General features: G+C 39.7%; 1 protein-coding gene and 1 long non-coding RNA gene across 17 annotated transcripts in view; both read right to left on the bottom strand.

The window, feature by feature from the left end:
• The window catches only part of FARS2 (phenylalanyl-tRNA synthetase 2, mitochondrial), a 260594-nt gene that overhangs the window by 97288 nt on the left and 136205 nt on the right, over positions 1-27101 (bottom strand). For all 16 annotated transcript variants that reach the window (XM_083826153.1, XM_083826161.1, XM_083826151.1 and 13 more), the window contains one exon: positions 16574-16734. In XM_083826153.1, coding sequence (XP_083682279.1) covers positions 16574-16734 — 161 coding nt within the window. The remainder of the gene's footprint in view (positions 1-16573; positions 16735-27101) is intronic.
• Positions 928-10000, bottom strand: LOC310895208. The gene is made up of 2 exons (XR_014580537.1): positions 3669-10000; positions 928-3533 (listed from the first exon to the last, which is right to left on the bottom strand). It is a non-coding gene; the product is annotated as an uncharacterized lncRNA (long non-coding RNA).

The raw sequence follows: 27101 nt of genomic DNA, 5'->3' as shown, positions 1-27101 counted from the left end.
GCACCATTTCTCTGGTCATATCGCAGTTTCATCACCATGACACTACTTTAATGTTGCATTTGCTTTCCATTTCAACAAGAAGGACATGGACCTGTCAGACCGAGTCCAGAGGAGGGCCACAAAGATGATCAAGGGGCTGGAGCACCTCTACTGTAAAGACAGGCTGAGGGAGTTGGGGTTGTTCATCCTGGAGAAGAGAAGGCTCTGGGGAGACCTTATAGCGGCCCTCCCATACCTACACGGGGCCTGCAGGGAAGCTGGGGAGGGACTCTGTGTCAGGGAGGGTAGGAACAGGACATGGGGGAACGGCTTTAAAGTAAAAGAGGGTAGATTTAGATTAGATATAAAAAATAAAATCTTCACTCAGAGGGTGCTGAGGCACTGGCACAGGCTGCCCAGAGAAGCTGTGAATGCCCCATCCCTGGAGGTATTAAGGGCCAGGCTGGATGGGGCTTTGGGCAACTTGATCTGGTGGGACGTGTCCCTGCCCATGGCAGGGGGTTGGAGCTGGATGGGCTTTAAGGTCCCTTTCAACCCAAACCATTCTGTGATTCTATGATTTTTGTGCTATAGATCACTCACTGCCTCTGCAGCAGCTTACAAAAACACAGGCCTGTTCCTCCACCATTGCAGTTCACAGCCTGGTGCAGCTAGCTGAAAATTGCGTTGACCAGTGGTTTATGTATAATACATGCTGGATGAAGAACTTCAGCATGTTGAGGCATAGGTAGACATCTGGAAATACTTGGCCTCTGCATGTTGCCACCCCAGGGCTCTACTCTTGATGCCCTGACAAAAGCAGTCACGTGGTTACCAGCAGTCACCTCTGCTCATCTGCACAGGACGGTCAGCTAGCCTGGGCCCAGACACCTCACAGCTGTGCAGGAGAGAGCATATCAAGGTGGAAGCCACCACCTCTTGAGGAAAAGGGCTGGAGATAGCACACAGTCAGTGATGGTAGTGAACCAGCCAGCACAAGGCCACAGAACATCTTCAGCCCAGAGTTCTGAAAACAGGAAGGCCCTCAGGGCTTTCCACAAATATTTAGTGTTAGCAAAAAAAGACATTTTTCCAGACACAGTAATTATGAGTGCAATATGCTGAGGGGACAGGAGAAGTTTTGTGATGTGGCTGTTCACTCAGGTGCTGCCAGGTACAGCTGGGGTGGTGCAAACAAGGGAACTATGAACATGGCAGAGGAAAAAGCTGTAGCTGCGTTTTGACAGCTGTGACACAAATGCAAGGTTAACAATGACAAGTACCAAAAACTGGGTTAGCAACTACACAACAGCCAAACTATTAAAAAGCCAACCATGCTTTACTGCCATCAGCAGTCTAGTCAGAAAAATGTGAGACTTAGCAGCATCGTGGCTGCCAAGCTTTAACAGTCCTGCATTGCCTGTGTTTTGGAAAAATATGTACATAAACTCTACAGTGTCTTAATGTAATGTAATATTCTCATTGAAATGAAAGCTACATTCTTGTAAGAGCTAAACTTTTCTTAATATATTCCAGGCTGAAACAACATTCAGTGTCATCACAGGAAATTTAAACACACAACAGGCACGAAATTTGAAGTTGCAAATTTACAACTGTAACTTAGCCCCCTTGCATATGATGAAGTATCCTGAATTAGTGTGTATGCTGCTAGATTTACACTTTTGTATTTATGACCAGTGTAGACAAATTAGAGTTGCTGCAGGAAACATAATTTTGAATTTCTTGGCTGTCATGGCTTAAAATCTGCAGTTACAATGTTCCATTATGATAAGTTTTCTCTGCTTTCGTTCACGGAATTATTTTTTTTCTTAGTTATATATAGTAAGTTCTATATATTCATATGTGTATACACCCACACACATATGTATATATTTATGTATAAACATGAGCGCACAAACACATATCAAAAGGAAAAAATTGAGAAATTTCAACAGAGAACTTATAAATTCCACTAAGCAGATATGCAGATATGTTCAGGGATTAAACTTTTAAAAACGTGAAAGGACAATTTTGGGAGTGACACTCTGTTCTGTCTTCCTGAGGGGAGCTGCAGAAGAGCATTAGACTGCAGTGATGCTCCAAGCTTCTCCATGCACAGGGGCACACACGGTAGGATCGGCCCCGTTCAGACAGCAGTCTGCTCCCCTGACAGATGTGCTTATCTCTGCAAGCTCACATACAGATATAGGGAATACCACGTGTCCATGGGAACATCAGCTGTTCCCTGTTTCAGGCACTCTGCTTATACACAGGGACCATTTTCTGAGTGGAAGAGGTTTCCTTCACACGTGGGTGAGAATGCTCTGTCCTTGGTTTGAAGATCATGTGAGTGCCTTGAGTGCCCCAAACCCCTTCAGACCATGAATTCATTCACTATTCACCATTTCACATAGAAGTAAGGAGAAAAGAGGAGAGCACAAAGGAAGCATTGGTTTCAAATGAACTAAAGGGTACTTTTTTTTCCCCACCCTGTGCATAGTGTAACTGAAGATCTTACAGAAGAGTGGAAGGAAGACCAACAAGGAACTAAAATTCGGAGTGGATAAGTCTTTAAGTAACTATTAAACAGAGTGATCCAACCACATTTTTGGTTCAGCAACTCTCATTGCTATCAGCTGGATCAGTAAAATTAGAGAAGGATCACACTGCTTTCATACTTGCTCTTCTGTTTGCCAACACAGTAGACAGCGTACTTGAGCTGGATGGTTAGATACAGCATAACAGGTCTTTTGTCTTAAAGGAAATTGCTTCTTTCATGGCATTCTGGTAACTACAGTATTACTAAACCAAATATCATTTCTTTTACTACTTTAGTGATTTTTTTTTCATTTTAAAGCAAGTATTAGGGACAGCATAACAAGTTGAGCTACTGAACAGAACTGGGTGTACACCAGCTTACACACAATTCATCATAGGCATGGCAGCAGTACCACGCAATCAGGACTTCTAGGGGCTTTGTGACAGGGAAAAGGGGAAGTATTGTCCAAACATTCCTACAGCTGTCCCCATTTTCCCCTCTTGTTATTTTCTAACCAACCTCACTCCTTCTCGTTCCCAAAAGTTTTGATTTGTGGTCATTGACTGAAATGTTTGATTTCCAAGCTGTGTTTAGGAGCCTCAGTTCTGACCTTGTTCTTCACTTTCAGAAGAGAACCCAAATGAAAGCTACAACCTGCCACAAGAAGCTTTTGCCTACCAATACCACAGCTGGTTAGACTTGCCAACCCAAACCCACAGCCCAAATCAATCAAACATTATATCAGTTTCCACTCCAGCTACTGCAGTTTACATCCCTTCGCGGGGACAAAAAAGGAGGATGAATGTCAGACTCCCCTCTAGAGATCAATACCTTGAAGAAAGTCATGTGTCTGGCAGAAAGACACACTTGTTTGTCAGCAGCAGCCTCCATAACTAAAACAGCATTGGGTTACAAATCACTGCTGTTCCTCACCTTGACAAAACACTCTCTTTGCCTTTACCCCCCTCATCCCTGGGGAAAATCAGTCACAGAATTACGGAAATACAGGAAGTACCTTGTGGAAAGTACAAGAAAGCAAACAACATTATCAAGTAACACAGTAAATTGAACTGCTGTCAAATGTAAAATACAAGCAAATGCTGTTCCAGATGCAGGAAGAATAGGGAGGTGCCATCGGGCATAGACTGACTTTCTAGCTAAGTCTCAGCCTTCAATGAGGGAGGAAGCAGCTGCAGCACATCAGCAGGAGCTGTGGCTTCGTGCATGGCCAGGTCTGTGGACCAGATCCCTCTCAGCTGTGCAGTGCAGGTGGCCATCCAAGCTCCATCTCCTTCCCACTTAAGCTAAGCCCCATGGGGTCTCATTGAAGATGACAGTTTCTCTCTTCAGCTATGTTACAGGTTCCCTGAAGATGCAAAACAAGAAAGAGCTTAAATGCCCTGTATAAGTGATCACCAGGTAGCTCTTCATATCATCTCAGTCAGCCACCTTTTCCAATGCTAGTGAAGAACTGTTGAAAAGAAAAAGAGATTCATCACAAGTGCACACACACGTGCACATGCACAAGAATAAATATGACCTTTCTTGCTAAAAGTTACAGCTTATTGTAGAGAAGTCTGCCTGAAAAAGGAAAGTCAATACCTCATATGACACTGAAAAATTAAGATGGGTAACAGCCAATGAAAAAATTAAACTTGTCAGATAAGCTGCTCCACCTTTTCTAAGTGCTAGCAAGAATTCACAAGAAGACTGATGCTGTGGCAGAGTGAGTGAGTAGAAAGCTTTTAGGTTAAACAAGTTCATCCAGAATTACTGCTAGTTATTACACCTCTGAGGTGCCACTGGAAAGAGACTGTGTTCTTAAATATAACATTGTTTTAAATTGCAAGTATTTTATTTTACAGTCAAGCTCATTTAAATTTGTCACAGACAATGCTCCAAGTTTAAAGCTGCAATACACTTTTCTGAGTGCAAATAAATATTTTAAATAGACCTTATAGTAAAAAAAAAAAGAGAAACAATGCATGGCTTTTTTGATGTTTTCCACATACAAAAGAACCACTTGTATTGCCACTGAAAAGGTTATTTTTATATGACAGTAAGGAACTGAAAAAGTGCAGGAAGACATATAGAAATGAAAGGATTGACCTATTCTTATGAAAAGCAGGGTTATCACAGTGTTACTGTGCACACAGTATAGGAATATTTCCAGGTACCCATGCACTTGAGTATCTGGATATGCGTTGCCACCTGCAATCTGATTATGAAAAAGACAAAAAGATGAATACAAATGACTCAATGCTGGTGATGAACATGCTGCTCTGTGCTTGACTAGTTAAAAATAACTTCTTTTTCCCAAGAAGAGACAGGACTCACAGGAAGAGCCACCAAAAGGGAATTTTGCTCTACTACTCACTCTCACATCTTCTCAGCTTCTTACAACCCCCTTTTGAAAACAGCAGGGTGAAGAAGAGATTAGCCTGACATGTTCTTTTGGCAGCTCTAGGTCTATTGTGGAAAAATACAGTCTACTCATGCTTCTTTCCTCAGGCTGTTGGTTGCCAGTTGCCAGTCTGCTGAGCAAACTGGTTTCATGGTGCTAATATTTTCCCATTTCACACACATAAATCATCAACACAAGGCTATTAAAAGCAAATAAAAACTTCTCATGGTATCGCTTTTTCATTTAAGCAGTTGCCATCAGAGAATTGTTCTGACACAAAGAGGAACAGATGGGACGACCCATGTTGTGGTGTCTCTATAGAAAACGGGCAAGATTGTGTCATAGGGAAAGAATCCTGTGGATTTGGAATCTTCAAAATGGGTACACCATATTATCTCTTCCCAGGCCCAGCCTGTGTCAAGAAAATGGGATGGAGATGTATAAATTTCCAGAGTCCTGAAAGAAACCTCTTTTTTTTTTTTAATCATGAAACTTGGTGATAGCTGCTGCATCAGCATTTTTGAAGCAACACCAAGCCTCATAATCAACACATAACACTGCTTTTTGCACAGTATGTCCATATTCTGTCTGTCCTTTCTACCCAAATCTCCCGCTCCAGAGGTACAATCCCTCTGTCAGGTTTTCTGTAGTAGGAATAAAAATGGGAGAGAGGACACAGACCACTGAAAACAAACTGACAGGGAATGAGGACTGTGTGTCCCAACCCTGCATTTTTCTAAGAACTATCTTGCATGGCTGCAAGGAACAGACAATAAACTGGTATAAACCAGCAAAACCCCACCTTCTCAGCAGACACTAAGAATTTGTTCTTTGGCAGTGCTGAGCACCTGCAGTTCCTGCAGAAGGCATTGGTTGCTGCAGACATTCAGCGTTTCTCATGCTCACAAGTTGGGTTTCCTCCTTTCTGTTGGTTTTGTTTGTATGTGGTGTTTTTTTTTTAAATCATTATGCTTAATAATAATGCTGAGATAAATAGCTCAGTGTAGTAAAATACTGCACACCTCAACAATTCATATAAAAGATTTATATCGAAATAAAAAATGCAAGCATTTGGAAAGAGACTGCAGCAATATGAAGATGTATTTCTTCCAAATACGTAACATAAAAATGAAAACAAATTGCACCCAACATTTTATTTCAGCTTAGACAAGAAATCTCATCTAATGTGCTGTTGATTATATTTCCTTTTCTGCTCATTAACTCTGCAATTCTGGAGAGCTGTTGTTTGAATGGTGAATCTCCAGAACACCTGAATGTGGCTTGTACCATAATAAGTATGTATCACAAATCTCACAGGCACATGTGAGTCCTGAAAAAGTCCTTCTGTCCTGCCTAACAAGCCGTATTTTTTTCTTTCCCTCCTAAAAAGCACAGAGATTTCCAGTCAATTCTGATGATGTTTCATACTTCTTTGACAGAGGCAACTTCACATGAGGCTCTGGACATTGCTACAGCTGTCATAGAATGAGAAGAAAATGTCCTCATTCGTCCACTCTTGTCAGTCTTATGAACTAATCTGTATTGTATGGAAAATGCTACTGTAGATAGCATTGAAAAAAAAAGTCTACGATCCCTAGGAAATTAAAAGAGCTTAACTGCTATGTACAGAAATTTATCTGAGCAGATGAGTTGTAGTTTTGAAATATTTTCCATGATTTCCAGTGCCTCTGAAACATATGGGTTTCCTTCTTCACTTGGAGAAAATGCAGTGCCACACACAGCTCAGGTTCCAATGACTTTTGGCCAAATCCAGCACTTTATTCTTCGGAGTAGTCAACTCCATTTTTTCCCCACCCTCAGTACTAAATTCATACAAATGACAACCTCAAAAGAGGTAAGCTAGAGAGAGACTGAAATGAAAGGCTCTACTTTCTTACTCAATACTCAGAACAGGGAGAAAAGTCTTTCATTTTTCCTTTCAGACAGACTTTGAGCATCCCCAAAGCTACATTCTTGTTATAGAGTAACACTTAGAAAACGACAAAGACGCCAAAACAGACCAAGAAGCCAAGAACAGTCCAAGCCATAAAAGCACAAGAAGTACACTAAATGTTTAAATATTAAATTACAAAATGTAAAGAACAGTTATAGTGATAATTACACACTCAATCAAACCCCTATGAGCAGGATACTTGTCCAGGAATGCTGTTTCTTTCTTCTTGCTTTACAAGAAAATTGGTTCGTTATTCCTGATTTAAGAGAAGAGGGATATGTGGGGATAGTTATACAAAGTGAATTTAATCCACATGTAGGAGGATGCAAGCAATCCTCAGAAGAGGTCATTTTCTCCCATTATTTAATTTTTGAAAAAATTGTGGAAGCAAGACCAATCCTCTGCAGCATACACACACCAAAACATGAGTTACTTTTCACATTCTGTTTTAGGTAGTCACTACTATGATCCATGAGGATGAAAGAAATTGAGGGCAGGTATGATAAGAATAACGCAGGTTTTCCCAACCGTGCCCTCTGTTGTTTGGCTGTTCTCTGTAGCCTAATTCGTATTCTGATCAGAGAAGTAGGAGCTGAAAATCAGGGTTTTTATTAATACCATGTACTTCAGAAAGGTGCTGTTGTTCATGAATACACACACATGCATCCAGACATATTATTCCCAGCCCTCATTTCCCTGTGACACTTACAGCTAAGCTGCAATGGCTAATCATGATGCAGACGATGACTGTAGGGGTTTAAGCATGATTTTAGAGACCATTTTATCAAAAACTCTTTACAAGATGCATCTTTTGTGCACAAAACATTTGCACAAATGTTAAAAATAGCTATCAGGTAAAATAATCTTTGACAAAACCCAACCTTTTACAGAAAAATAATAAAAATAAATAGAGCACATCATTTCCTAATGATTTCATTATCTCTTCTAAACCCTTATTTGGTAGTGTATGCACACTAATACAGACCTCTGAATCTCTAAAGCCACACACTTATATACTGCAAGTGCTTAGGCACATGTTAAACAGGAGTTTATTCTTTTATCAAACACATAATGTACACTCACAAAGATATATTTAACCCTGCAGTAGGCACGCAGATTCTTACATTGTGATAATTACAGGACTGCCAGGGTACCATTAGGTAGACAGAGCACAAAACCATAGCCCCTGTCCTGAAGAGCCTTCTGTCCTGGGATGGTATTGGAGATGACATGCTAAGGCAGGAGGTACACTGTAACTACACTGCAACTGTGAACACCAGGGAAAACAGAATTATTGAGTAGGGAAACTGAGTTACGTGTCAGGTCAGGTCCAAAGACAAGTAGTTGTTGTCAAGGTGGCTACTTCTAGCAAGAGTTCTATTCACCACACTGTAATTACACCAATATTTGAAAAATGTTGGCAAAAGTGTATGGATTATCCTCCTTATTACCTATATACTTTTGTAGACAGTAAAACTGAAAGCACTGAACATCCATAGATTCCTGCTGAAACCAACAGCAGCTGGTTCTCATAGTTTCACATATCCAATCTGAAATCTAATGTTATTTTAGATTTCCAGGTTTATTTATATTTATTCAATATATTAACGTAAAATTAATATAATATTAATTTAATGGGGGTTTCAGCATATATATCGCTGCTGGAAATTGCTCCGTGGCTTATTTAAGCACTCTGTATAACCATTACACTTCATCATCTGGGATGCAATAAAGATTGGTTGATATATTCAGTAGCAGAATTACTCATTTGTGAGCTGTTTGTTTTAAAGAGCCTCAACCAGTCAAACAGTAAATATACAGGGTTTAGAGATCAGAGCAAACCACAGTAACACATGCTTTTGGAAGCTCATCACACTTTTTGCAAAGTAATCATTTAAATAGTATCAGGTGTGCTTTGACTGGGCTGCACTGGCTTTTGCCAGCAGCAAAATGATTCTACAGACTGTAACAGTACATCGCAGCAGCACTGGTAACTGGAAATTCATTTTTCATTTACATGATACTGGAAGATTTGTTTCGGGGAGGACTTCAGCTCAAAACAGTCAAGGCTACAGTCACTTCTTTTTGTTTAAAAATAAAATTCAGAAGAAAGTCCCCAGTGGTCTGTTCCCAGTTGCTGGGAATCTTTCACTTGTATTGACAACATTCCTGCTGGGTATACCACATTTTCCAAGTGTTCACCGAGCATCCTCTAAACAAAAAACATGTTCCAAATTCAGTGATATCTGAGATGGGCATTCTTGAGGCACTACTTTTTTCTTTTGTTTGTGCCAAAGCCTTTTACCGGGTACACAGTGGATGTTATCCATAAAGACTTGAGAGGCTGAATTTCTGCCATCATGTTTCAACAGAGTACAGAGAAGCAGAAAAATTGTGATCTTGACTCTTTCATTTGTTGTTTTAAAAAGGCAATGCTCCTTCTTTTATGTGAGAGTACTCTTACATGAATTGCACAAAGGACAATAGCAAACACCTGGTTTGGGAAGATATGAAGAGCCCAGTTTGAAATCCACAGGACACATTTACAGACTCAGTGGCCTTTAGATCTCATGGGTAGAGCACAGTTGTCTTTCACTTAGGATGCCACCACTGGAGTCTAAGCTACAAAAAAAAAATTCAACAAGCACAGCTGCATGTGTTCATCCAAGTTACTTTGCCATTTCTCCTCTAGTCCTTGACTTTTCTTTCAGTTACTTCTGGACTCCTTCCTTCTTTCCCTCCAGGACTGAGGTTTTGGATCTCTTGGAGGAGGAAAAAGTGGAAGACTCCCAGTTAGCAGAAGCTCCTCCAGCTTCCACCCAAGCTGCTCACCTCCCTCACTGATCCATGGCCTTTCCCTTGTGCTGCTTCTGCATTCAGGCCACAGCACTATTGCACACTATTTAGCGGCAAAATCACCTTTGTATTACCTTTGAAAGGTCATGGAGATCAGGGGAGGTCCCCAACTACTAGAGAAATATAAGAGTCTTGCCAGACTTCAGAAAAGTCCGAACAGACAATCCAGAGAACTAAATGCTGGTCAGCCTCACCTTTGTCCCTGGGAAAACCACAGAGTCCTCTTGAAACCAGTTTCTGCACAGAGGAAAAATAAGTAATTGGGACCAATCAGCATGGACTTACCAAAGCTGAATCACTCCTGGCCAACTTGAATACTTCCTATGATGAGATTCTTCATCCAGTAAATAGTGGGAGAAAAGTAGATTTCATTTATCTTGATTTTAGAAAGGTTTTTGACACTGTCTCAGAAAGAATTATTGTGCCCAAGTTAGGATAATATTGTCTGGAAGGCTGGACAAAGAAATTTGTAAAAACACATAGTTGTATGGTTAGACTTAGAGAACATCGGTTAATGAGTTGTTAATGGCTTCCTGGTAGAGCGTAAGTGGAGCATTGCAGGTGTCTATACTGGGACCTGTCCTGTTTCACATCTTTATGAGTGACCTGGTGGTGGTAATCCAGCGTTTGCTCAAAAAATCTGCAGAACGACACCAAATACTGGGGGCTGATAAACTCAGTAACCAGGTTGCCATCCAGAGGGGCCTAGACAGGCTGGAGGAATAAGCCAAGAGGAACCTTACAAAATTCAACAAGGACAAGTGTAAAGTTCTGCACCTGGGAAGGAAAAGCCCCCAAGCCGCAGCAACAGAATGGGTTGGAGACTGACTGGCACATTAAACTCTTACTGCCTATAACAGCCATTTTCAAAGTTTTCACTGTTTCAGCCCTATAAGGCACTGATCACTCTTGGTTACATCCTAGGAAGTAAGAGATCTCTGACCTGAAACTATTTAATCATTTAGGATATGCTTGACTTTCAGAACAGGAACTAACCCATTGATTTAAATGGGACTACTTGCAAGTTTAAGGCTCAGCATGTGCTTCAGTACTTTGCCTGACTGAGGCCAGAGGGCTCGCGTTCCTGGAGCTTCAATACCAGCACCGGCTACAAATGATACAAGAGACAACACCCTGATGAGAGAAGACTTGATGATCAAGCAATTTCTAATTCAATTGCACAGCTCGGTACAGTGCCTCCACAATGAAGATGGTATTTTTGTCTTCTTTCTCTTGTTACCCAAAATGAAAAAAGAGCTTTGCAATGTTCTGCAGAGTATACAGGCAAAGCTGAGATGATACATAGCACTGTAAAGGTTTTACTGACATTCACTTAAGATGATCTACATAAGTCATTCATAAGAAAATTCAACCTTCCCAAAGTCAGGCCAATAAAATATTTATGCTACACTGTCATCTATTCTGTTGTACCTCCACATGCACACACACACAAACACACTTTATATATCTTCAATTACAGTAAAACTAATTAGACAATAAATCACAATTGAGGCTGTACCCCATTTGTTCAGACATCCAAGTTGAATTTACATACTAATGGTTGTGCATTTTTCTTTAATAGATGCACTATTAGAATGTAAACATAATAAATGAATAACCATTTAAGCATGGAGTTACCTAATCTTGATGAAAAATATCTGAAAATGTAGCACCCAGTGAATCTATTTATTCTTTTATTGGAAAATAAAGCTAATCACAGACTAAGAACCTAAATATAATTTATAGGGAATAGCATATTAATGATAGATCAGACAGACTCATTCTTTGCAGTGAATGTAGCAAGATCAAATTTTTTTGAAATAACTGGCTTACATAAGATGCTCTCCCTTTCAAGCACAGAATAAAGGACAGACTATGATGGTTGAATTTACAGAAGTTTCCCCCTAGACCTGCAAGTGCATTTTATTTTCAGCATCTCCTACAGCTTCAGGACAAGCTACCTGTCTCCCAGCAACAATCAGGTATGTGCACAAGAAAGATGCACAGGGATGATGACTGTCTAAGTAAACCGAAAAGTACACAGAAACAAACAAACTAAAAAAGTTGCACTGTGTAACTGGGAACATGAGTGCTCATGTGTTTAGCAAACAGTGCAAACTGGACTACTGGATAAATCCTTCGTCATTAGAATAGGGGTCTAATTCCTTATGGCACACTGAGCAAAGGCAAATCGAAGTGAGTGAGGTTCAGCATTTGCTACCTAGCACAGGAGAAAGGCAAGCCCACCTTGTTTTCCTTCCCTGTATAACAAATGACTTTTTTTACACAACACCTTTATGAAGATATCCTTTTTCTCATCTCTGCTAACCTTGACTGTTCACTTTTCAAATCAGAGACAGTCTCCTAGGTTAGGACCACAAACACCATTTTGACTACAGCTGTGCAAGAGGTGAATGGGGTGTCACTTCAAGCTGCTTGTCAGCTCTCTTTACTCCACTGCCAAAGGTTACTGGCCCCTCAGGTCTTTGAGCAGAGTTGTTCTGGGAGTTCTGCCTATCCTGGCTCCATCAAAATGATCCTGGTTGTAAAGTCTACTGTTTTAAGTAGAAGCTAAGTTTTTTGGAGGGAAAAAAAAATAAAACACAACCGACTCTAGATAGACTGCATGCGCAAGCAGATACAAGGAAGGAACACCCCCTCAAGGTGATGGAAGGGGGTGCTGAGTAGCTGGTGGTGCTAGGGCTATTGCAGAATGTAACAGGGCTATTGCAGAATATCATAAATAACACAGAAACAAGGAGAACAAGGAGAAAGAAACTCTTATAATCTCACACAGGGGGTCTGCATTTTAGCTAGGAATCTGGCCCAGATACCCTCTGTACTACTGTTTTCCTTAGAACAATATAAACATACTTCTGTCTGACCTCAGTCTGGGCCACAGGACTCACCTGTGATCAAAATAATTATTTAAAACCACACCAGCGGCAGCAACCACTGCCAGTATCAGATGAAAGTGACTTTGTGAGGAGAAAATGCATCAGCGGTCAATTGACATGACATGCCGCTTGCTCGCTGTGGCAGTGCAATGATGGAGGTTCCAGGAACTGTCCTGAAGTCCATTCGTCTTAATCAACACCTCTGGGCACACTGCACTTCATCTGAACTGTGAGTGTCTTCCTTCCCTAAATGTCATTTCATTTTTGTACCTGAGAGTTGTCAGCCCACGGACACATCTTTTTCTTTTAAGAATGCAGGCTCATAACTGAACGAAAAGCAAATACATGCAGCTCTCCTCAGAGCTCTGATGAACAGAAATATAACACAGCATACTAGATCAGATCCAAACCATTGTTTTACTACGTTACGCCTTGCAGGTGATCAGTTTTTCCTGCCCTGTCCATTCTCAGCTTTTCATTTCACAGCCTGAACAGCAGCCCTACACGAGTGACTGAAGGCAAGTAACTAGCCTCTGATCCCCCACACTGCTGTGACTTGTGTCAAATTATAGCTGGAGTGGTTTAGGTAATCCTCATCAACACCACAGTCTGATCTGTGGGGAGCAGCCCTCTAACACTGCTCTGCTGAGTGACTGCAATGGTACAAGCACTGTCAGTTTTCTAGGCAGCTTTTTGACCCACTGAAGCCTACATGCATAAATTGAGCAACTGATGACACATGAAGAAGCCTGACACATTCAGGCTGTTAAAAGGCTGAAAACATACTTTAAGTCTCAAGAAAATATTCAAATTAAATTCCATTTTTGAACACAAGTATTTTTAGCCCAGCTGTTATTAAAGGTTACTGCTGTTCACTGTGGCCTTCATCTGTTTGAAGAACATTTTAATGAACAGAAAGAAAAATACTTGTGTTGGTGGATAATCAGATTATAAGAAGGGATAGGGGGAATATCAGACGGTTGAGAAGTCTATCTCACTTAAGCACACGAAGAATGGACATTTATCCAGGCCTTGTGGAACTGTAGGATTCAATCTGTGTAATGAAAGGCTCTCAAAACATCTGGTCTATCTTGGTTCAGTTCAGTCAGGCTGAAAAATACTGCATGGCCTTGCCTGTAGAAAATCAAACACTTTTCTAATATCCATCATGATTTCTTAAACATCAACACTGCAAGACAGCCTAAAAGTTTTCTTTCAAATAAAATATGAATAAACCATGTGATTCATTAATTATGTCTCTTTAGAAAGCAGTCAGGTGCATAAAGTCTGCTAACTTGGTTTTACAGCATAACTGAAAAATAACAGAGAACAGAAAGAAAGAAAAACTGGCTTATTAACTCCCATCACCCAAGATCTAATGGTAGCACTGAATATTATTTCACAATATTCTCATTTGAAGAGTCACTTACCCTAAAAAATGCAATGCCAGTATGTTCTGTGTTCTGGCAGTATGTTCTGCATTGAGTTCGAAAGCCTCAATATAAGACACCAGGTGAAAAGTGGATGCAGGCTTTCTTTTAAACAACAACGACGACGACAAAAAATCAAGCTTGACACTAGTCACCTTTTATACTGAGAGACAGAGTTAAAAAATATAAAGTAAGGATTAGGGAGAATTATTCTGCCAAAACTGAAAACAGGACTTCCAAGTGGAGTATGTGTGGGTTTTTTATGGGGTAGAAAGTAAGAAGGAAAGAAAATGGAAACAAATTAAAAGGGTACCGAGAAATGTTTGACACCAGTGGAAAAAAACACTTTCTGAAACATTGGCCAGATTCTTTCTTTAGAATGGAGAAAGAAGAGACTCAATTTATCTTTCCATCCCTATCCCACACTCCTTAATCCCCTAATCCTTCCACTTTTTCATTAGCCTATTTGTTGGGATATGACAACTGCCAGTGCATTAATGTGATAGAGCAACAGCTAATTGGCTGGTAACATTACTCCAGCTCTTCTCTATGGTCCAAGTTAGAGCACAGTTGCAACTGATAGCTCCTTTTCCTTGAAGGAACTGCATCACATCTCCTGAATCATGTTATTACTTCAAAATGTGTTTCAACCAACAAGGCTCAATTTCATGACTATCTCTACAACATCAAATAATCAGATTTCTAGGATGTAGAACTTCTCTCCTCATTCCAAGCTGAACCAATGCCAGTTGAAAACAACCCTGCTCAGCAAAAAGAAATGCTTAAAGACCTTGTCACCAGTCTCCTGTTGATGATGCAGTTAACAAGCAAAAAAGTGAAAGAACACATGCTGCTCAGCTAATGTTACCAAACAGCAGCAAGTGGAAAAAAAAATAGAGAAAGAAAGAAAGAGAGGAGGGAAAGAAAGAAAGAGAGGAGGGAAAGAAAGAAAAGAAGAACATTTCTATCACCTTCAGCTTCCTAAAAGCTGCTCTTTCCTCTGAGTTTACCATAGTAACCCACCCCTCTGTTACCTTCAGATTGGTTCACTACTCCTGACTTTATCTGAAGCTGAACATGAAAATGATACACAACCTAAAGCAGCAGTCACTCAGTCCTCTCTCTGGCTCACCTTCACCATCAGATCATTTCATCCTGACAATCTGAGCCTTCTCCCAAATACCCAATCTACCATTAATATTAGGTTGAGACTTTGATCCTCAATTTTAAAGAAAGCAAGAAATCTCATTTTAGTTCCATCAGAGATCAGACTGCAATCTATAAGCCAAGCCACAATCCATGTTCCTCAGGAGCAATGACAACCAGAAAGATACAGGCTGAAATGAAGGACACTTGAGCATCCTTTGTTGAAAAGAACAACATTCTGTAGAAGATGTGGGAAACCTACAGACAGACCCACCTTCAAGAAACATGGCAAAAGCTGCCTTCTTTCTGTAAGTGATAACTACGATCTGACTGCCCCATCACCAGCATCACAAAAGCAAAAAGAAAAAAAATCTAAACAACATTCTGACTCTATCAGAGAAGATGTGCCAGAACTGCTATGAACTCAAAAATGGATGCTGCTACTGATTTGCTGTAGAGACTGCTCAAATATCGTCTCAGCATTATCACTGTTGATTTCCCCTTTTATATTTTCAATTGTTAAAAAACATAATCAAGCTGTTCACAAAGCAAGGAAAATGGTAAAAGGCAGCAGCAATAAGCATTTTGACGCTTTAGTACTTCAGACGTTATCAGACATCTACACAGCTGTCAGCTCAACTCTCCCAAAGATGGGTGATAACAGCTGACTTAAGCCTTCCTGTGATGATACAGAAGAACATTATGGAAGTAACACTTCCACTCAATCCAGTTATGCTTGATTACTTTGCTACTACAAGAAGGAAGATAAGTTGCCAGCTTTGAAAGCAAGTGAAGCCTCAGGAGAGGAGTTACAAAAGAAACAGTAGTTGAACCTGCACTCCTCCCCCACTACCACTTGGAGGAAAGAGCCAACATATTGAAGACATTGGTGTGTGTTCACAAAGCATTTTGCTGATGTTAAACAGTGCAACTCACTTCAACGAACTCAGAGTGAAAACAAAAGGGGGTTATTGGGAATGTATTACAATATTTGAAGGGTTGGCATCAAACAGGTTTTTATAATGATAGAGAACTACAGCCCCAATTCAAGAATATACACAATTCAGACACAGGCCTAAATCAATCTCTATTCTGGACAGATTTAGAATTTAAATACAGGCTTAATTATTACTCAGAACAGAGATATTCACTGAGTATCAGCAGCAACTCAGAACATTATCTGGCTGAAAAAATGTTATCATCAACAGCCATTTTTTTTGCAGTTTATCAGAGAATCATGATAGTTGAAAAGCTGTTGCTTTAAAACCTAATTTGTTAATGGCACAGAATTTTAATTGTATGATATTCTCTAGGGCTACATGGACGTCTTACTGACAGAAAATTATTTTCATATACACATTACTTTACCTGAAATTTTATTTTTTGGCAAATGTGAGGCACAATAAACTGCTTCAAGAAGCGTTCATCTTCACTCCAGAACAGTCGGATGTCAGGAATATCGTATAGGATCATGGCCAGCCTCTCCAAACCCAAGCCAAATGCCCAGCCAATTTTATCCTGAGCGCCAGCTGCAATAAACAAACAAACAAGATAAAAATTCAAAAGCTTAAGTTCACAACATGAAAAATTGCTGATAAAACGTTCACCTATCTCCCAAGAAAAGAAAAAAAGAAAGCTAGAATGGCAAAACAGAAAAGCCTGCAAGCAATTGGCAAATTAAAGACCTACAGGCTTATGGACACATCCCAAGCAGCAAGACTGGGCATATCACTGAGTCCAGGACTCAAAAGTGGCAATAAAGCTGCACGCTTTGCTCTCTGCGTCCAAAGTTTCAGAGTCTGAGAAATGCTGCAGAACATTACACAACACTTTACTATGCTCAGAGCTCAGCGCTTCATATCCAACTTGACTGTGTTTTACAAGACATGTAACCATGAATTTCCTGTTCAGGCTATTTCATGTGAGCTGACAGACCAGCCAAGCCTATGCAGCATTAACATCACTGTCAACATTTGAGAGGATCAAAATTGCCTCTTCTGAGGCACCTAGAAGAAGCAGGAAAATGGCCTTCAAGGCCCCGTCATGCTGGCATCACACCTCCAACCAGGGAGCTCCTGGGCTGCTGCCCCCAGGGAAAGCCACCGCCCCCCCACATACAAAAGTCTTTGTTACGCAGCACTAAATATAAAAAGACAAGAATATTTCATACAGAAGAGCTTTACAGATATTAATGATGCAACATTTCTGTCAGGAAATATTCATACCTTCTTAATTTACAGAGCAGGAACACTGAGTTATTAAACAGTGGTTTTTTTTTCAACATCAGGAACCACCTCCATGTTTAGGCATCATCCCACCAATTTTCAACAAAGCTGAGAGCCCAGCAGCTCTGCAAAGGCTCACAGCTTTTTCAAATTTAAACAAATGCCTTAATAAATGCACTTAGGCTGAAAGTGCACATGTGACAGGCTTGCCAGCAGAACCAGGGAGGTGATTGTCCCCTTGTACTCCGTTCTGGTGAAGCCATACCTTGAGTACTGTGTTCAGTACTCAGAAACAGCAGTCAGGCATTGGAACAGGTTGCCCAGGGAAGTGGTGGCGTCACCATCCCTGGAGGTGTTCAAGGAAAGGTTGGTCCTGGTGCTTAGGGACATGGTTTAGTGGGTGACATTGGTGGTGGGGGGATGGTTGGACCAGATGATCTTGGAGGTCTCTTCCAACCTTAATGATTCTGTGATTTCCCATCAGCACTAGCAGTGAGCTCCCAAGTCATATATCACTGTGCATCCCACAGCTATGTCATTAGACCAATGCTCTACCTGCCCCCCCCCCCCCCCACCCGCTCCAAGTATTAATTTTAGCAAATTTTTTGGAAGCTTTGAACTTCGCAAGTTCCCTACCATCACGGAGGAGGCTGGAGGCAGAACTCTACTTTCTGACTCCCATCTCTTATCAGAAAGGAGACAAGAGTGCTCCCATTATTTGGGGATTGATGGTATTCTGGGGTACGCTGTCATGTTCAATGATGAGAGGGAACAGTTCAGAGCCCTGCTTAAATAACAGCAGGCATAACAAGTTTGGAAAAAGAGACACAGTCATCACTTTGAGTCTTTCAATTAACCTGAACCTACTTATTTACCAGGTCCCCAGCAGAACCCAACTGTGCCTGATCTAGAACCTCAGAAGTATTGTGCTGCCACGTGAATTTAGTCAACTTTGTATCAGTACTCCCCAGAGCAGTCTGGATGTTCTGCCTTGTCCTTCCTAGTGCACTCATAGGTAAGACTTTGCACTTCCTGACATTTTAAAGCAGACAGCTTAAATATTGAACTGTGGAATTCCTGAGAAACAGAAGAGTGGGCACAAACTCAAGAGGTACCAGTTCATGTCCTCATGGCAGAGCTGCTTGAACTGATATGCTTAGACCAACCAACGGTCCCTGAGCTAACCTGACCCTATAATCCATGCAACATTATATGAAGAACTGCAATATTCCCCATTGTCAACTGAATTATTTATGGAGAAGAGATAGCCACTACACAGAATGTATTGAAAATTAATGACTGGGAAAGGTTTTAAGCTTCAATTAAGTGTAAACCATTAACTGTTTTTTTTTTCCAAGCTGAAAATACTTTTTCTCTCCATACTCCTGTATAGAGAAAAAATTATATTCTTAAGACTAGAAAGAAGAGGAATAATTCACTGCAATGATGTTGCTTCCCCAAACGTCCAGCTTGTCTTTCTTAAGAGCATCAACTCACGAATCAGTAGCAAAACTCCTGTTCATACATGTATGGAAGTTTCTGCTGTCTGATTAACACAATCCATCCCCCTCCCTCAGGGCTAAGTAGATCAGCTGAAGCAATAGCTATGAGGGTTCTGAAAAAAACACTGCTGTATCCCCACAGGGGCATTCAATCAGACACCTAAAGATGCCAGGTTGAGCAACAGTGTTAGTTGTTTCATTGATGCTCATTTAAGTTAGTATGCATGACAGGGGTTGCTGATTCTCCTTCCCCACATTACTGATAATTACTCATAGATCTGAAAGAAACAAAATGTATATGACAGAAGATCAGCAGAATGGGTGCGTATTCTGTAAGGCAAAGCCTTACATTTAAGACTTGTGCTTTTAAATTATTTTGATACAAGAATGGTTTTCATTGTAACTCTTTTAGCTCACACTTTAACGTACAATATTCATACCTAATTGATTTGCTATGCATTTTAATTATGTAATGCATGTTTTCATTTTATATCAACTTTTTTTTTTAGGAGGACTAGGTCACATTATACTACTTTGCATTATGTACCACACATACAAAATTTTACCCAGCTATCTGCCTAGGAGCTCAGAGCACTGGCATCTGAGCTATGAATAAACACCTGTCTGCTGGGTGATCCTTATACAATTATCAGCCTTCAGAACACAAACTTCTCAAGTGCCAGAAGTCCATATCAGTGAAGAATTCCCCTCTCTTCAGACAGATGAAAGAAAAATGCAGACTATTGGAATTCCTCCTCAAATCAGCACTAACAAATAAATCTCCACTACGCCCCGCATCTTCATTTATTTTGCCTCTGGTCTCTTCTCCAACTTCCTGTTTGTAAACCTCCAAGTCAATGTAGCATTTAAGAATATAATTAACTTAAAACATTTTTAGAATTACCTTGGGGAACTCAACAAGACTAAAGCACAGTCCTGAATATTCTGATTGAAAATTAAAAGTTAAACGTGCAGCTAACTATTCTGGTGAGTGAGACCACTCCAAAACGTTTTATAGCATATATATTTTATATAGTTTGGATTTTGGCAAGTAGAACATGAAAAAGTTGAGCTAATGTGAGTCAACATGAAAGAATGAATGAACACAAGTAACTTTAAACATGACAGAAGTCAGGTTGAAGTTCCAACACAGAGACCTAGCCAAAGTGGCAGATTTCAGGGACCTGGTGAGGCAAATATAGCATCACTACTTGAAATAACGCAGCCCAGTGCAGAAAGCATTCCTGACAGTCAAGCTTTCCCCATCTAGCCCTCAAAGGTTTGTATGCTGCCAGGCTCCTGCTGCCTGGCTTGAAAAACTTGACTACCCACCAGAATAAAATTGCTGGAGGCATTGCATGTCAGGTGGCCAAAGATGGAAAAGGAAAGGATAAAACAATTTGACTGGCTTCCCACACTAGCAGATGACACAGTCCCATCTGACTGAAAAAGAAGGTTGGATCATTACAACTGTCTTACAAGGGAACCCATCTTCTTTGAGAAGTCACGTCTAAGTGTCCTGCTCCTAAGCTTTCAGACCAGAAGAATCAACGAACCTACTTAAATCTAGACCAATCAAGCCATTCTCCAAAAAACTTTGCTAAATGAAAGCTAATTTGATCAAACATATTTAATTCACAACTGAAATGCAAAAAAAAATAAATAAGAAAATAAAATAAAGTCAAAGCAACATTTATTTGCTGATGTAATACCAATCTTCAAAGATAAAGCTAGAACTACAAGAGCACTCCATCATATTAATATCAACCACTTACTAACTGTCTGTGTCTTACAATACTATTACTAGTTTAAAGTACTTCAGCCAGGATGGGAAGCTTCATAATTCCTCATTGAGACATACACAGTCACCCACTAGAACTCATGGATTATATCCACTGAATCCTCAGAAATACCCACAGACAGAAATGTTGAACTTCACAAGAAGTAAGACATGACATTTTGTACTGTACAAGATTTTTAAGGCATATTTTGCAATATAGTGTTAGGAACAGGTTGACAAAACTTTTTTTTTTTTTTGTTATACACTTCAGTCATGCTTATTTTTATATCTATGCTGGCTTTTATTTAACAATTTTTGCAACTCCTGTAAAACTGCCAATAAGGAAATCTTACTTTCAACAGAGCCTAAATTGGGCCTTCAAATTGTTATACTCAGCAGTTACTGAGAAGTGAAAGAAATTAGATTTTGATCTTGGACTGAGCCAAGTCAGAAGCATCCAACAGCCTGCATACAAGGTGTTCTTCACAAAATGCCCAGAAAGGAACGTATCCAAAGTGGGTGTAGCTAAAAGCTGGGATGGGGTCTAGAAACAAATATCTGAATTTAGTCTCCTGCTTTCGGTCCAAACCATGTCTGTTACTGAAACAAATTCATGGCGGGTAGAGAGGTGAACAGATTCTCAAGGATACAGACACTACATATTATGTTTTATAAGACAAATCAGTGCTTTAAACTGAATTGAAAGTAATTTACAGACATAATGAAACCAGGCAGCCCCAAACACAGGCTCAACAACTGCACTGAATGAAGCACAGCATAAAGTATGGTCTTACAGTACACTGCTTTGATTCATCAATGGAAAACAGGGCAAGAGAAACCAAAATTCAAGGATATAGACTTCCTCCCACGCATGAATCAGAGAAAACAGGTGAAACAAAACCTTGGCCACAGCTGCTATCTAGCAATGCACAACACCTCCAAATGGGAAGTGTGCTTGACAAGCCTCAGTTGCAACCACATGCTCTTACCCTCTTCTCAGACATCTTTTTTGTTTACTTTCCCATGCAAAACAGTAACACTTCAGCCATCTCCAAACGGTACCTCAACTATTTGTTCTTATTCATTATCCTCAGCTTCCTTTGTCGTCTTCTCTATTTGCACATTCAGCAATTGTACCTCAACAGATCACCAAAGAGCTCTCTACCTGAGCACTAGATTTTACTGTGAGTTCACACGAAACTTCAGACCTGAAACAAAGGCCTATGTCCACATTTGAGCTTTGTGTGGTTAATGGACGTCTTAAGAACAAGGGTTTGAAAAAGAGCTCCTGCAAAATAAAGATTTGCTTATTATTATAGACTAAGAATGCATATTCTACATGATGGCCACAGCAATGAGGTAAACTATGTTTACCTGTATTAGAAAATCATTTAAAATTGTTTCCTACTTCAGATAGAACTCCCATATTTTGGGAGTCCAAGGTTTTATGCGGAGAAAAAAAACACGTATATAGTAAGGTGTGAGTCCAATAAAGAAGAGCTTATGGAAGTACAAGGTCACGTGGCTTGGATATTAAGAAACTGAGGCCAAAAATCTTACTAAAGTTTCCTTCTGAACTGCTCTCTTCAGCAGAAGCAAAAATCAAAACTGTCATATTATTCTCTAACTCTGTTAAATTGATGTAGTCAGGCTCCCATGTCCAATCCAGTTTAAATTACCTTCTAAAATAAGGACTTGGCTTTCAGACTGTGCATGCGAAGTAAGCCACTCCTCAAGAACTCCAGAAAAGAAGTAAACATTCAATTATGCCTATTTTGCGGAAAAAAGAACTTATCTTTCTAAATCTCAAATGTGGAATAATTTTCCAACAATAATAGTCACTTTGAGACCACAGCTTTGTCTCCTGGGTCAGACTGATCTGTTCTGTTCACTTCACTTGAAAACTAAGCAAAAGAACTTTAAAGGCTTTGATTGAGTTTTTAATATTTATGTTTATTTTTGTTCCACAATCAAAATAGTTTGGTACATACTAAAGGAACAGCCTATTTTAAAAATTTCTATCAAGGGAAGCCATCCAATAGACTCAACTTTCTTTTAATATGTAATTAACACACATTTTACCATTTTTGCTAATATTCTATCAAGCCAAATAGCTTAGAGGAAAACATTTCTGGTCAGGAGAGATGGATGGCTAGAGTGGAGAAGGGCAGGAGAACGTGATTAGCAAGAGGAGGATTGAACAAACCAAAGAAGCAGCTTTTTTTTTTTCACCTCAGTCTGTCATTTTTATTTTCCAGTTCTTCTGTCTTTCTGCTTCCGAAGTTATCAATTCCTCAGTCCTTCTCCCGGGCTCCTATCCATCTGTCTCTCTATGCCTGAGTCCACGTCTCTCATTCCAACAAATATTTCTAAGCACTCCCAACAGATTCAATGACAAAAACCACCATTAAACGGAATTTTTCTTAAAAATTCAGATATTTTTTTGACATTCATAACCACACGCTGCTGTAAGGTTCAAGCTTTCAAATGATGAAAGATAAAGTATCCACTTAATTTCCAAGTGCAATGCAAGATATTAGTCATTAACTACAAACACTTATGGCATACGGTTTTTCTTTTTCTCTGTACTTTAGCTCACAGATCTGAAAAAATAACTTGCTTGGTTTTCTTTTTCTTTTCTTTTTTCCTCTTTATAGAGAGATATCTCAAAACTGGACACCCTCCATGGAGGGCAGTACAATTTGCTTTCTTAATTTATGTCACAGACCACAAAAAAGAGTTGACTCCATGGGTTTATTTCCCCTGACATTGCCAGCAGGTTTCAGTACTGCTCTTTTTGTTCTGAGCATGTAAAACCAAATTCCATTTCCTTTCTTAATGCTTTGTTCATTCAGGGAAAAGTTGAATTTTTGAGTTGTTGGGTCTTTTAATATCTTTAAGTACTCTTAAATCTCCCTAGACATTGTAGCCATATAGGTTTGAAAAAAATGTAAGTCATATAGAAATACACAAGGGACTGCCATTTGTTGGAAAAAATAAGTCTACAGTATAGTTCAAAAATTCAATTATGAATCTCATTTTTCGGGCTCATAAATACAGCTGGACAAATTCGCTCCATATATATTCACTGTCCCCAGATGAAAGTTTCTCCCCAAAAGTTCACCAATACCTACACTGACTGTTTAGCATCTTTAGAAATGGTCTTTTCTTTAAAAACAACTAGCAAAGCAAGGAACAACAACATAAATGTGATACAACCTTCAAGAGATCAAGACATTCCCAAAAGATATAGAGGCAGCAGTTTATATATACCACAGCACTGAATACTGTTTAGCTTCTGTTTGATATTGCTGTTCAAAAATCAGAACAGTCAGAACCCTTGTACATATCAAAAGGTTAGAAACTGTGTTCAGCTCCTAGCAGCACAGAGTCATGGTTACTCTGAAACTGCACAGTAAATTCAACTTCTACGTTCAGGGACTGACCTTGCATTTTGTGATTCTACAGTACCTATTCTAATAACGCCCCAGACTCCTGACTGGGGGTCCTTGGCTCTACATTTTCTGAAATTAACATAGAGATAAGGTTTACAAATTAACATCTATACTCTTCTGCCACAAACTCGTTCTTCAGAAAAAAATCAAAAAAGCCATGATTCACGTAGGCACCACCTGCCTTGTCGCTAGGATTGGATTCTGAAGGTCCCAAGTACACACAACTCATTTATTTCCAAAACTGCAGCAGGCAAGATGAAGCTAAATGTATCATCATATAGCACAGGCTGAATAATCTTTGATCAGAAGCATTAAAGACAATTCTCCTTTCTTACCACAGAACTACTCCACCGCTCCTGTGCTACAATGATTCCAAAGGCTTTTCTTGCTGATATCTCATAGAGAGATTGGCTTTCCAAGCCATGCCTGTTTATTGATCTCCTGTCTAAAAAAAATTCAACCACAGAGTATTATTGGTTAAAATAATTTCTGTCAATAGGTTTCATGTTATCCAAAGATACGGATGAGCTTTAAATATATAATTACAGGAAGTAAGTAGTACATGAGATCGTACACTCCGAGAGAATGATGTAGGTGCATAGGGTCCTCCTGAACTTGTCTCTACGTTACTCCTGAATATAATCCTTCCAGCTGGCATATGACCACTTGCAAATATCTGTCTGCACCTATAAAACACCTATGGATGTTTAACTAGTCTCACATACAGTCTGCACACAGAGCATGGTTAAAGCAGAACGCATACAGCTATAGCAATAATGGACATTTCAGGAAACTCTTGGTTCTGTATCTTGGGAAAAGGCATAGTGAGCCACGGCCTGCTCTTCTGCCTGAGTCTGAAATCTCCTCTATTTCTTCTCACATATTCCCAGCAACAGTAAGATGGAGCAACACTTGCGCTTAAAAATAAATTTCTTTAGTCTGTAGTGTACGGCTTGGCTTCCGTGTGGCCACGATCCTTTGAACTGCGCGTTGTGGGAAAGTACTCAAGTTCTGCCTAATCCAATGCCTGTCCAGCAACATGGTGGGGTCCTGCTGTAATTCCCAGCACTCTTCTGAGGCAGGAATTGATGGGTTACATTCAAGACAAAACAATTCTCCCTCTTATTCAGTCCATCCTTTGAAATTATACCAGCTCACTAACAACTTGATGGCTACTAATCTGTTTTTCTTACATTTTGGGATGCTTTCAGGAGAAAGTAGAGAGGTCTGTAAAATGCATAGGATATCTGCAAGAAGATGCTGAGCAGAAGCATCATTCTAGGGGATGCCTTCAGCTTCTTCACCAGTACACGTTGCTAGGTATCTGGTCTAAGTCGGTCTCTTGAACTCTACTGTAAATGGGGAATGAGAAACGCAAATGGCAATTCTTTATTGTAAGACATGTATGGATAAAGCACTTAACTTCTAGACAGGTAAACCAGATGAGATGAACTGGACCCCATGTTTCAATTTTAGCTTGAATTCTTACCATGAAATAAGCATTCCTGTATGATTACGGGACAGAGAACAATAATCCTGCATGTCAGAATAATCACCACACATTAACTTCTCTTTTGGATTTCTCTCTCAGATTTCTTTTAGTTAGTTTCATGATTTTTAGCAACCTTTCATGATTTAGGAACTCATGTGACACAAATACAATAGAAATTACATTTTGAATACTTTCTTGTCCTTCTCTCCCTCTTCTTGCACTCCACAAAGTGCCTATCGCCACTTTTTAAAAGATAGTGTAATGTATTTCATCGGCTTATCTCATTCACCAGTAATACTACAGGACCACAGCCAGACCAACACGCTCTTCTTGCTTACCAGTATAATACTTAGTTACAGACTAATTTTAACCCACCATCTCCATATAAAGCAGGTGAAAATAAAACAGTGAACTGAGAGGAAGCAACTGTTGTTCTTCGAAGTTCAGATAAACTTTTTTCCCCTCTAATTTCTAATTCATATGAAATTCTTGAGCGATGGCAGCAGCACGTCTATTTCTGAAAAACAATGTTTTCCTAAAAAGCAGCACAAATTGTATTACACTTTGGTTTGAAGGAGTTGCATAGAATACAGTCTTAGCAGCTTCTCTACTATTTGTAGTTGAGGAAATGTAACATTACGAAATCTCATGTTAATAAAGTAAAAATTACACAAGAAAAGCTTAATAAAAACAACGTAACACACAAGGAGAGGTTTTACTTGAGGCCCTTGAAATAATTTGTGGAAGCACCTTAGTTGTACATTTTGCACAGGCTTCTTGTCCACTCTTGTCACGAAGCTGGCAAGGCATGTAAAGGATAACAGAAACAGACGCAGAACCAAAAAAATATACAAGTGAAGCAGATTACGCTCTGCAATTCTTTCTAGCAAAATGGCATGACTACAGGAACACTATAATAAATGAAATCAATAGGAAAGGAAAAGAATCCTACAAGAACTTGCTTTTCCCTCAGGGACTAATATCTTGACAAGATTCCACTGCTGTCCTTATACCTTCAAAATGAAATTCATATGTAGTCTTTCAATGTACACTTCTAAATCTCCCTTTTATGCTATCTCTCTCTAATAACATTTCCTAGCAAAGTGTATCAATAGCAAAACATCCCATTTCACATGCAAGGCAGTTTTCCCAGGGATGACAGGCAACCAGGGAAGTACATGCTTTTGCTAAAATGAAAACTAAAATCTTGATTTATTAGACAACAACAATGCAACCCCAAAATATGGTTTTTAGACAACAGCAATATGCCCACAACAGAGTGAACTTGTAAAACTTGTTTTTCTTATAAAACTGGATGAGATTCTTCTTAATGATGTACCTTTTCATCAGGAAAGCACATCTGCATCAGCACAATCTCAGCAGCAGCAGCAAGTTGGTTCTGCTGGAATCAAGTGCATCAATGGCAAACCTACACTGGCCAA

The sequence above is a fragment of the Anser anser genome, assembly GCF_964211835.1.
Source record: "Anser anser genome assembly, chromosome: 2".
Classification (NCBI taxonomy): domain Eukaryota; kingdom Metazoa; phylum Chordata; class Aves; order Anseriformes; family Anatidae; genus Anser; species Anser anser.
Note: the sequence above shows the minus strand (reverse complement) of the source record. Positions and strands in the feature narration are given on the sequence as shown.